This window comes from Podarcis pityusensis (genome assembly GCF_964106645.2).
Source record: "Podarcis pityusensis genome assembly, chromosome: 1".
In the NCBI taxonomy this organism is placed as follows: Eukaryota; Metazoa; Chordata; class Lepidosauria; order Squamata; family Lacertidae; genus Podarcis; species Podarcis pityusensis.
The window spans coordinates 3,715,796-3,728,176 of record NC_138028.1 but is presented as its reverse complement, the minus strand read 5'-3'; the positions used below and the strand labels follow the sequence as shown (position 1 = coordinate 3,728,176).

General features: G+C 49.8%; 1 protein-coding gene and 1 long non-coding RNA gene across 12 annotated transcripts in view; one reads left to right on the top strand and one right to left on the bottom strand.

The window, feature by feature from the left end:
* LOC308470520 overlaps positions 1–12,381 on the bottom strand; it is a 215,454-nt gene that overhangs the window by 5,010 nt on the left and 198,063 nt on the right. The gene's annotated exons all lie outside the window — the stretch shown is intronic.
* Positions 1–12,381, top strand: part of NIN (ninein) — a gene marked incomplete at its 3' end in the record, with an annotated part of 126,052 nt that overhangs the window by 69,430 nt on the left and 44,241 nt on the right. For all 11 annotated transcript variants that reach the window (XM_081002309.1, XM_081002306.1, XM_081002305.1 and 8 more), the window contains exons 6-12: positions 1,492–1,531; positions 5,047–5,234; positions 5,858–6,004; positions 6,490–6,657; positions 7,427–7,563; positions 9,087–9,227; positions 9,912–10,086. In XM_081002309.1, coding sequence (XP_080858435.1) covers positions 1,492–1,531; positions 5,047–5,234; positions 5,858–6,004; positions 6,490–6,657; positions 7,427–7,563; positions 9,087–9,227; positions 9,912–10,086 — 996 coding nt within the window. The remainder of the gene's footprint in view (positions 1–1,491; positions 1,532–5,046; positions 5,235–5,857; positions 6,005–6,489; positions 6,658–7,426; positions 7,564–9,086; positions 9,228–9,911; positions 10,087–12,381) is intronic.

Below are 12,381 nucleotides of genomic sequence, written 5' to 3'. Positions count from 1 at the left end.
TCATTGTTAAAACCGTGTTTATGGGAGACAATCTTACTCGGCTACAAGGGATCACCAAAGAAGAAGAAGGAGGAGGCATAAGCCTTCCCCTGCCAGGACCACAAAAAAGGGTAGTCACTCCCAGCATTGGGGTGGAATTTTTTTGTGGTCTGGAGCTGTCAAATACATGGAGGCAGTCACCTGAGCACATAATACCTGTCTGCAGGGCCGGATTTAGGTTTGATGCGGCCCTAAGCTACTGAAGGTAATGGGGCCCTTTCTATGTCCAGCTGTCCTTTGTCAACAACAAATTGTCACTGGTTTTTCTGTTGAATATATGCTATATGGTAATTTATTTGCATTACAGTTGGACGCTCCGGTTGCGAACGTGATCCGTGCGGGAGGCACGTTTGCAACCGGCAGCGTTCACAACCTGCAGCGCCGCATCTGCACACACGCGGGTCACAATTCGGCGCTTCTGTGCATGCGCGATTTAGCACTTCTGCGCATGCGCAAAGCACTGAAACCCGGAAGTAACCTGTTCCAGTACTTCCGGGTTCGGCACGGTGCACAACCTGAAAACACACAGCCTGAAGCTTCTGTAACCTCAGGTATGACTGTCATACCTCAGGATAAATACGCTTCAGGATAAGTATTTTCATGTTGCGCTCCGTGGTGACCCGGAAGTAGCGGAGCGCGTTACTTCCGGGTTTCGCTGCTCGCGCATGCGCAGACGGTCAAAATGACATCACGCGCATGTGCGGAAGTGGCGAAACGCAACCCACGCACGTGCAGATGCACTGTCGCGTATTACGTTCTGTTCAGGATGCGAACGGGGCTCCGGAACAGATCCCGTTTGCTTCCTGAGGTACCACTGTACTTTCTATGGGAAAGCGCACCTTGGTTTTGGAACGCTTTGGTTTTGGAACACACTTCCTGAACGGATTAATTTTGAGAACCAAGATACCACTGTAGATAGAAAGGAGCAAACCAGTGATGTTTTAGGGAGCAGGCTAGCAGGCGGGGCCCATGACTTACATCATAGGAGCCTACACAACACAAAACACTGTTGCTGTATGTAGGTTTTATTTTATTTGTTTTTTATATTTTGGAATGTGCATCCAGTTATTTTTTCCTTTTAATTTTTTGGGGACCCCCAAGAGAATGGGGCCCTAAGCTAGAGCTTGTTTAGCTTTTACGTAAATCCGGCACTGCCTGTCTGGCTTCTAAAACACCTTCTGCAATAAATCTACTAGAATCATAGAATCATAGAATCATAGAGTTGGAAGAGACCACAAGGGCCATCGAGTCCAACCCCCTGCTAAGCAGGAAACACCATCAGAGCACTCCTGAGTCCCTAAGGTGCCAAAATCAGACTCTTGATTGGTTTTGTTGTTCTGGGCTAACAATGGGGTTTCCCCATCCTTCAGTCTATCCACACCTGCATTTGAAAGAGGAAGCTGATTTCTCTCTCTCTCTCTCTCTCTCTCTCTCTCTCTCTCTCTCTCTTAGCACTGGAGATCCCAAGACAGCGAAGAGTATGAGGCAGAAGGTAAGAGAGGAAGGCAGCAGCCCCTCTGCGGATCTTTCTTAATTCATGGAGTTAGGGAGAAGGCGTTTCCCTCCTCCTAAGTTAATAAATACAAATAAATGTTTTAAGTATAATGGACTTTAGCGAGGGCAGCTATAGAGTGAGAAATGAATGCTTTTTGTGTGTGTTCTTGCGCTTTCAAATCAGAGCTGCAAAACAAGCAGCTAGCACACTCTGGCCATTTCAAAATGTGGGATTTGCGGATCAGAATGCCAACGTTTCTGCTGGGTTTGCCATTTAAATTGGGTTCCAGCATTCCCACAGGGATAGGAACCTCTCGCCAACCCAGAAGTCGCCCTGCCTTCAAATTGTATTTATTCATTCATGTGCCTTGTTTCTGCCTGCCCCTCTCTCTCTCTGTCTCTCTCTCTTTCTCTCTCTCTCTCTCTCTCACACACACACACACACACAATATCACCCCCTGCATCATGCTTTATTTCCCACCATGCTCTTGGGTTGCTTCCACATACTAACGCTTGCTATATAGATTTTTACGGAGAGGTCTGATCTGTCCCAAGACATTAGCTGCCTTGAGCGGCTTCGCCACGTGGTCTCCAGAATTTCTTTTGCAAACTCGCAAGGGATGCCGGAGTGCAAAGCTTACAATCAGGCTCCAGTGCACAGTTCAGCCCCAGGTTCCTCTCTCTGAGCAAGGGAGGGTAGAGAGAAATATATTAGAATCAATTCCGTTGTTGCTAGACAAACAGATATTTTCTTTTCTTTCATATCAAGGCAGTGATGTTAATCTCTTTGAGGAGGGGTGAAATCCACACTAGAACTACAAAACCATACAGGCTGTGAGTGAACTTTCACGTTCTCCAGAACTCTCCGAAAAGAGAGAAGGAAAATAAAGCATGTTTTTGGGAGAGGACACGACAGAGCTTCAGTCTTCACTTCATTATAGTCTCAGGGTGATGGCAGAAGTACTTAGCAAACTAATTAAATTAGTGCAAGCTTCTCCAACCTGGTCCAGATGTTTTGGACTACAAATCCCAGCTGGCTGGGGCTGATGGGATTTGTAGTCCAGAACATCTGGAGGGCACCAGATTTGCAAAACTGAGTTAGCGTAGACCTGGAGTAAATGACCTCCGTTTGCAGGGAGGCCTACTGAGGTAAAAAAGCAGCAGCCACGCTTCTGAAGATATAAAAGCCAGTCCTTACTTGGATTAGTCTCTGATGCTATTCAGAACTTGCACATCCTGTTTCTGGGATGCCCTCCCCAAAGATGTCCTATGGGCACCAACAATGCTTTCATTTAGGCTCCCGACAAAACATGCTTTTCTTCATCTGGCAACATTGATTTCAGTAGATCAAGCAGTTATAATAACAATAAATAATAATAAAATTTTATTTATATCCCGCCCTCCCCAGCCGAAGCCAGGCTCAGAGCGGCTAACAACAATAAAAGTAACACAGCATTCTAAAATAAATTCATTCTAAAATAAATTCAAAATCAAATTAATGGCAACCATTGGGCTAGAGTGCTATGACGATTACCAAAGGAGGGAGTCAGGCTGTGCCCTGGCCAAAGGCCTAGGAGAACAGCTCTGTCTTGCAGGCCCTGCGGAAAGATGTCAAGTCCCACAGGGGCCTAGACTCTTGTGACAGAGCGTTCCACCAGATCGGGGCCACAGCCGAAAAAGCCCTGGCTCTGGTTGAGGCCAGCCTAACCTCCCTGTGGCCCGGGATCTCCAAGATGTTTTTGTTTGAAGACCGTAAGGTCCTCCATGGGACATACCAGTACGTGGGTCCTAGGCCGTATAGGGATTAAAGGTAAAGGGGCCCCTGACCATTTGGTCCAGTTGTGACTGACTCTGGGGTTGCGGCGCTCATCTCGCTTTATTGGCCGAGGGAGCCAGCGTATAGCTTCTGGGTCATGTGGCCAGCATGACTAAGCCGCTTCTGGCAAACCAGAGCAGCACACGGAAACGCCGTTTACCTTCCCGCCGGAGCGGTACCTATTTATCTACTTGCACTGGTGTGCTTTCGTACTGCTAGGTTGGCAGGAGCAGGGACCGAGCAATGGGAGATCACCCCATCACGGGGATTCGAACCGTGACCTTCTGATCAGCAAGTCCTAGGCTCTGTGGTTTAACCCAGTGTTCCCCAACCTTGGGCCTCCAGCTGTTTTTGGACTACAACTCCCATCATCCCTCGCTAGCAAGACCAGTGGTCAAGGATGATGGGAATTGTAGTCCAAAAACAGCTGGAGGCCCAAGGTTGGGGAACACTGGTTTAACCCACAGCACCACCCGCGTCCCTTAAAGGTTAAAACCAGCACCTTAAACCTGATCCTATACTCCGCCGGGAGCCAGTGCACCTGGTATAGCACTGGGTGAATGTGATTCCACGGCAAGGACCCCGTAAGGAGTCTCGCTGCAGCATTCTGCACCCGCTGGAGTTTCTCGGTCAGTCTCAAGAGCAGCCCCACATAGAGCGAGTTACAATAATCCAGCGAGTTACGAATCTCCCTCGTGGATTTGCCTTCTGCTTTGACCGACTAGTGCTCTAATTTTGGTCCCTTACCTTTCCCGCCCTGAACTGGCCACAGTGATCCATGCGACGGTCACCTCCAGGCTTGACTACTGTAATTCGCTCTAAGCGGGGCTGCCCTTGAAGCTGTCCCAGAAACTCCAGCGGGTGCAGAATGCTGCAGCGAGGCTCCTCACGGGGTCTCTGCCATGGGAGCATATTCACCCAGTGCTTTTCCAGCTGCACTGGCTCCCGGTGGAGTACAGGGTCAGGTTCAAGGTGCTGGTTTTGACCTTTAAAGCCCTTCACGGCCTAGGACCCTCGTACCTGCGGGACCGCCTCTCCTGGTCTGCCCCACGGAGAGCCTCAAGGTCCATAAATAGCATAAATAGGGTGCATAAATAGCACCCTAGAGGTCCCGGGCCCTAAGGAAGTTAGATTAGCCTCAACCAGAGGCAGGGCCTTTTCAACATTGGCTCCAGCCTGGTGGAACGCTCTGTCTCACGAAACCAGGCCCCTGCGGGATCTGATTTCTTTCCGCAGGGCCTGTAAGACAGAGTTGTTCCACCTGGCCTTTGGCTTGGAATCAACTTGATCCCCTTCCCCTCTTTCCTTTTTCCTTTCCTCTTCTGTGATGGAACTCCTATTTGGGGACTTCCATGGCTTTTTTCTGGCCCACGTAGGACCAGTCTGGATAGTTGGCCTTGGTGAAGATTTGACGTTTCCATCCCCCAAAAGTTTGAGTTTCTACTGAAATGAGGCTGCATTTTAATTTTGTACTTTAATCTTGTTTTTAAGTTGCATTTTAATCAATTTTTTTTATATCAGGTGTTAGCCGCCCTGAGCCCAGTCTTGGCTGGGGAGGGTGGGGTATAAATAAAATTTATTATTATTATTATTATTATTATTATTATTATTACTATTATTATTATTATTATTATTATTTTCTTCTTAACCTTGTTTCTTTTTCAAGCCAAGCTTATTCTTCTTTCCCCCCCTTTAAGGTCAGTTGAGATTCTGGAATCCCGACGACCTGAATGCCTCTCCAAACATCTCCCCCACCCAAGACTGGATAGAGGAGAAGCTGCACGAGGTCTGCGAAAGCTTAGGCATCTGCAGAGACGGGCATCTCAGCAGAAAGAAGCTGGTCTCCATTTGCAAACAGTACGGCTTGCAGAATGTCGACATACAGGTACCCGTTCTGAGCACTTTCCCCTTCTTCTCAATTCAGGCTGGCTGCCATGGCTGCAGATATAATAATAATAATAATAATAATAATAATAATAATTTATTTATACCCCAACCTCCCTGGCCAGAGCCGGGCTCAGGACGGCTAACACCAATAAAATCACAGTAAAAACATAATAGGAAGAAAAAGAGAGGGGGGAACCAATTTAAAATGCAGCCTATTTATAAAGGTAAAGGTAAAGGGACCCCTGACCATCAGGTCCAGTCATGACCAACTCTGGGGTTGTGCCGCAACGGGACCGAGCAACGGGAGCTCACCCCGTCGCGGGGATTCGAACCGCCGACCTTCTGATCGGCAAGTCCTAGGCTCTATGCCACAGCGCCACCCGCGTCCCTGAGCATGCATATGCAGCTAAATCAAGACCATAAGGGGAGGGAAACATAAGGGTCAGACTGAGTCCAAACCAAAGGCCAGGCGGAACAGCTCTGTCTTGCAGGCCCTGCGGAAAGATGTCAAGTCCCGCAGGGCCCTAGTCTCTTGTGACAGAGCGGTCCACTAAGTCGGGGCCAGCAGTGGTTCTCCCCATTTTCCTGCTCTCTCTGAGGGTGTATTTTGATCCTTCTCAGGTGGCAGAGGACGTCTTCCGCAACCTCGAGCACGACGGCACGATGAGCATCGAAGACTTTTTCTACGGCTTCTTCAAAATCGGGAAGCCTCTCCCACCTTCGGCTTCGACCCCCTACAGGCAACTCAAGCGCCATCTCTCCATGCAGGTGAGAAAACTCAGCTGTACTCCCCCCTCCCCACCCCCATCTCAATTGTCTGAAATCAGTTGGATTTCACAAGGATAGAAGAACGAGGAAATCCCAACGAAAGAACAATGGCAAGAAAAACTGATGAGCTATGCGGAGTTGGCAAAGTTAACATATAAATTACGTGAGAAGTGTAGTGTTCCCAAAGCAAGACAGGATTTTACTCTTCAAACCCCACTGTGGTCTTTGCAGTTGGGAAATAAGTTTTTATGTAGACTAGAAAGGGCTTCGAGTCTTCTTTAAAAGATTCCAATTTTGTATCTCTTATCAGTGCCGTCAGTTTTGCCATCTCTGCTTATTCCAAGATTTTCACAGCCCAGTGCGTAAGCGACCAGAGGGGGGCTGGAATTTCAGCACAACCGATTATTGCAGGGGCTGGACTAGATAACTCTAGAGATCCCTTCCAGCTCTCCATTCCTGTGGTTCTTTGTCTCTCCCATTCTCAGTCCTTCGATGAATGTGGAAGGCGGACCACCACGCCTTCGGCTATGACAAGCACCATTGGGTTCCGCGTTTTCTCCAGCCTGGATGACGGAATGGGCTACGCGGAGGTAGAGCAGATCCTTGACGCCTGGCATGAAGAAGGAATCGAGAACAGCCATGAGATCCTGAAGGTAAGCGCTTCGACTGCCTCTCGGCCACCGCGGCACGTCCAAAACGGTGAATTCAATGTGGTGCGGCTGCCTTGGTGCTTCCGCATTTTATTTTAGATCACTATATAACACCCAAGATAACTGGGTGGAAATCTGAAAACTACCGTATTTTTCGCTGTATAAGACATATTTTCCGCCTCCTAAAAAGTAAGGGGAAATGTGTGTGCGTCTTATGGAGCAAATGCAGTGGGGAGGCAGTGCTCAGCGCTCCCTTTAAAGAGCCGTGTGGAGTGTGTGTGCTGCTCTTGGGGGCTGCCCTTCTCCCACCTCGGGGAAAAGCCCCGAAGAGCCACACACACACTCCATGCGCTCTTTAAAGGGAGCGCGGCTCTTGGGGGAGCCTTAGCCACGCGCAACCTCTCCCGGGCAGGGGATGAAGGCTCCCCTTGCCCGGGAGAGGCTGCGCGCAGCCAAGCAAGAAGCGAGGACAACCAATGGGATCGCTGCGCTGCAATCCTGCTGGCTGTCCTGGCTTCTTGTTTAGCCGCGCACAGCCTCCCCAGCCCAGGAGAGGCTGCATGCGGCTGTCCCATAAGCCAGGACAGCTAGTGGGATCGCTGCGCAGCGATCCCGCTGGCTGTCCTGGCTTATGGGATTCAGAATATTTTTTTCCTTGTTTTCCTCTTCCAAAAACTAGGTGCGTCTTATAGAGCGGAAAATACAGTAATCAGCCAAAAGAAGACGCAGCTTCTTAATTGATGGGAAATTCTTTCCTCTTGCTTTCTGGCAGGCCTTGGACTTCAACCTGGATGGAAGAATTAACCTGACGGAGTTGACTCTTGCCCTGGAAAATGAACTTCTCATAACGAAAAATGGGATATACCAAGCTGTGCTGGCCAGCTTCAAAACAGAGATCCGGCATTTAATGTAAGTTTGTAATTTTTGAAGAATGTGTCCTTTTATGTTTCTGGACCCACCCAAATTTTCAGATAGAATCATAGAATCAAAGAATTGTAGAGTTGGAAGGGACCTTCTGGTCAATGTGGGAATCTTTTTGCCCCGTGTAGGGCTCAAACCCACAACCCTGCGATTAAAAGTCTCACACTCTACCAACCAAGCTATCCAGCAAAGTTGTCCCGTTCATTCAAGGCTTTTCCCCTTGTGCAATGGAAGCTATCCTTCCTCTTCTCCTGTCTGTGTCTCCCAAATCTGTCTGGGGGTTCCCACAAGTCTCCAGAGCAGAATTGGGGTGGGGGAAAATGGGGAGAGGACAAGCAGGGGAATTTCTGCTGTGGAAGTGAGATCCCATATGCAAATAGCATGACTTTTTTAATAATAATAATAATAATAATAATAATAATTTATTCTTTTTTCCATATAGAAAGTTACATTTGTTACTCAACAACTATATTCCAGTTCAACAAAACTAATGACTTCCCACTCACCCAACGTCGAAATTTATAACTCAAAGTACATACAAATTCGGTCCCGCCTTTTCTAATTTCATCCTCTCTAACATGTTTCTTAATATATTCTGCAATTTTCTTACACTTCAAACCCCACTATGGTCTTTGCAGATGGGAAATAACTTTTTATGTAGACTAGAAAGGGCTTCCAGTCTTTTTTAAAAGATTCCAAATTTGTATCTCTTATCAGTGCCGTCAGTTTTGCCATCTCTGCTTATTCCAAGATTTTCACAGCCCAATGCGTAAGCGACCAGAGGGAGACTCTTAAAAAGCAAGTGCCTTTGCTCTAGACTGCCAGCGCTCAAAGGCAACTTAAGCAAAAGTCTTTAAAAGTTTGCAGAAGCTGCAGTTCCCAGAAGGAACAGTCCCCAGGTTCCTTTGGGGGGAAGCCAGGTGTTCTCATTGAATTGTGGCAGCGGCAACCCAGTCAGATGGGTGGGGTACAAATAATAAAATTGTTGTTGTTGTTGTTGTTGTTGTTATGCGTCTGTGACCCTTGTGAGTTTCTGAAAGAGATGAGGCTTGAACCCAGAGTTTCCTGATCCACAACTCAGTCTCTTCGCCACTTTTTCTTTGGCGATCACCCGTAGCCAAGTAAGATTGTCTTCCATAAACACGGTTTTAACAATGAGTCTGTAAGTGACTGTGGAGGCCAATTCTGGATCCACACATCCTTCCACAGTGGGGACATTGGTTTCCGGGCGGGAGTTGATCACGGTGTGGATTTGCCAAGCGTGCCTTCCTCTTAGCACGTTTCTCCCTTGCGTCCTGAGTTCGAGTGTCTTCAAAGCCCATGACACCTTTGGTCAAGGCTGTTCTCCAACTGGAGCACTCGCAGGCCAGTGTTTCCCATTTGTCGGTGGTCATACTACTTTTTTTAAGATTTGCCAGTCTTTGAACTCTTTGCCACTAACACAAGCCTGGCTCAGGTCAGGCAGGCCAGGATCCCAGTCTGATAATGCAGAACTTCTTTCCCTTTCCTAGGGAGCAAGCGGACCAAGAAGCCCGGGAGAAGGAGAAGCTCCGTTTGGACTTGGAGAAGGCGGAGAAATGGAAACTGTTCATGACCTCCGAGGTGGATGAGAGGCACTCTGCCATCGAGCGCCAAAACGAATACAACCTGAGGTAGCTTTCCCGCTTCTTGGGATTTCCCTTCTCCATTCACAGCATCTCAGTCACTTAAGGGTCCCTAAGACCTACTGGGAACATAGAAGCAGAAACTTCTATGTGTGCCAGTGTGGTGTAGTGGTTAAGAGCAGTGGACTCGTAATCTGGTGAACCGGGTTCGCTTCCCCGCTCCTCCACATGCAGCTGCTGGGTGACCTTGGGCTAGTCACACTTCTCTGAAGTCTCTCAGCCTCACTCACCTCACAGAGTGTTTGTTGTGGGGGAGGAAGGGAAAGGAGAATGTTAGCCACTTTGAGACTCTTTCGGGTAGTGATAAAGCGGGATATCAAAGCCAAACTCCTCCACTCCTCCTCCAAACTGGCCAGGCTGGGCAACTGGAGGGCCATCAATGGGCAGCTTCATTGAGCTGGTCCCGTTTCTGATCTGCTTTTTGCACATGCTCAGAATATCCATGGGAGTGGGTGGGAACTCGTTGTGTTTAGCCTGAAGAAGAGGAAACAGAGAGGTGACACGAGAGCCATCGTGTCGAATGGGAGGTGTGGAGCGAGCATGTATCCCGCTGCTCCCGAGGAGTCGAGTGACAAGAAAGGAGATTCCGACTCAACTTCAGGAACCAGGCCGCTGGTCCCTGGTGAGCCGAGGGCTTGATCCTCAGCAACCTCTCTCGATCTGTGTGTGCAGCAAGCTGGAAGAAGAGTACAAGGAGAGGGTGGCAGCGCTCAAGAGCGAGTTGCAGAGAGAGCGGGAGCAGATCCAGCAGCAGGCCAGCAAGCAGCAGGCCGCCCTGGAGGAGGAGATGGCGAAGCTGAGGACCGAGGAGAACGACTTGCGGGACTGCCTGGCTCTGACGCTGAAGGTGAGCGGGGAGGGCGTCAGAGGGGAGGCTTCGCAGGAGACACTGTGCCTGGCCAACCCGCGTTCCTCATTCTCAATAAAGTCAGTGGGTCCTGTGATCCAAGGGCTTTTTTTCAACTGGGACTCGCCAGAACTCGGCACCTCTCAGGTGGGCATCTTTGCCATTCTAAGAGAAAGAGGGAGGCATTCATGGTGAGTTCCGGCATCTCTCTCTCTTTATATAGAAAAATAGCACTATGCCACACATGCATAGGCACGCGGGTGGCGCTGTGGGTTAAACCACAGAGCCTAGGACTTGCAGATCAGAAAGTCGGCGGTTCGAATCCCCGCGACGGGGTGAGCTCCCGTTGCTCGGTCCCTGCTCCTGCCCACCTAGCAGTTCGAAAGCACATCAAAGTGCAAGTAGATAAATAGGTACCGCTCCGGCAGGAAGGTAAACGGCGTTTCCGTGCCCTGCTCTGGTTCGCCAGAAGCGGCTTAGTCATGCTGGCCACATGACCTGAAGCTGTACGCCAGCTCCCTCGGCCAATAAAGCGAGATGGGCACCGCAACCCCAGAGTCGGCCATGACTGGACCTAATGGTCAGGGGTCCCTTTACCCTTTACTTTTTATGCCACTCATGCACTTTTTTGTGTCTGCATTTATAACCAAGAAGTTGCAAACCTACTCCCAAGACGCTGGTTAAAAGTACCGTATTTTCCCCTCTATAAGATGCACCTTTTTTCTCCTAAAAAGTAAGGGGAAATGTGTGTGTGTGTTATGGATCGAATGCAGGCTGCGCAGCTATCACTGAAGCCAGCACAGCAAGAGCGAGAGCTGCGCAGCGCTTCTGGGTCACTGGCTTCCCAGCGAAGCAGGATGAGAGACAGAAAGGATCCCTTATTTTCAGGGAGGTGGGAGAAGAGACGGAGGGCAGCCCGTCAGTCCCTTCTCCCACCTCCCGGAAAAGCCAGCAAGAGCTGCTCTATCTTTAAAGAGCCGTGCCGAGCGAGCGTGTCTGCGGCTCTTGCTGGCTTTTCTTGTTTCCCTCCTCTAAAAACTAGGTGCGTCCTATGGTCGGGGGCATCTTATAGAGCGAAAGAAACGGTAGGTTACCAGAGTTAAAGGAGAGTTCAGGAGGTAGTTGGGTGGCAGAGTGTCTGCCGTTATAAGATAACAAGGGAGGCGTTCATGGTGAGTTCCGGCACCTCTTTTTCTAGAATGATAGCATTAGGTGCAGCTGGGGCTCGTCCACCTGAGAAGGGAGCCCATCTAGGAGAAGGAACACACTGATCCTCCACCTCTGCTGCCTTGTGGGACATCTTTGGGAGCTGAAAAAGTTAAGGAGTAAAGCCCACACAAATCTGGATTGGAGTCCCTAAAACGGTTGGGATGGAGCCTTGCACGTCTCCTTGTGGCAACTGCTGCAGCCAAGCTGAGCCCAAACACCTTGCTCTGCTTTCCTTTGGACCACATCACCAAGGTCAAGATGGAGGTCTTGTCATCTGGCCAGCCCAGGACCTCCAGACACACTTGCCCAGGCTTGCACCCCAGGGAGGTCACTTCAGTGCTGCTAAAACAGCGATTTAACTTCACCCCCGGAGGCACATTGTCTTGTGGGGCAGACGGATGCCAATCATATTTGTTGTATCCTGACCAGTGGCGTAGCGTGGGTTGTCAGCACCCGGGGCAAGGCAAGTAATTTGCGCCCCCTAACCCGTGGATTTTAGTAGGGGCAGAGAGCTGCGAGTGCGAGTGCGAGCGCGCGCCCCCCAGATGTTGCGCCCGGTGCGGCCGGCCCCCCCTGCACCCCCACGCTACGCCACTGGTCCTGACAAGACCGATGTACTGTTTTGGGGGGACCAGGGGTGGGAGGGCTGGTGTGGAGGACTCCCTGGTGCTGAATGGGGTAACTGTGTCCCTGAAGAACCAGGTGTGCAGCCTGGGAGTCATTCTGGACTCATGGAGGCGCAGGTCAATTCTGTGTCCAGGGCAGCTGTCTACCAGCTCCGTCTGGTACTCAGACTGAGGCCCTCCCTGCCCGCAGACTGTCTCGCCAGAGTGGTGCATGTTCTAGTTATCTCTCGCTTGGACTACTGCAATGTACTCTGTGTGGGGATACCTTTGAAGGTGATCCGGAAACTGCAGTTAATCCAGAATGCGGCAGCCAGACTGGTGACTGGGAGCGACCGCCGAGACCACATAACACTGGTCCTGAGATTTCTGCATTGGCTCCCAGTACATTTTCGAGTACAATTCAAAGTGTTGGTGTTGAGGAGATTTCACCCCTCCCATATCCAAGAATCTGCTGATGTTC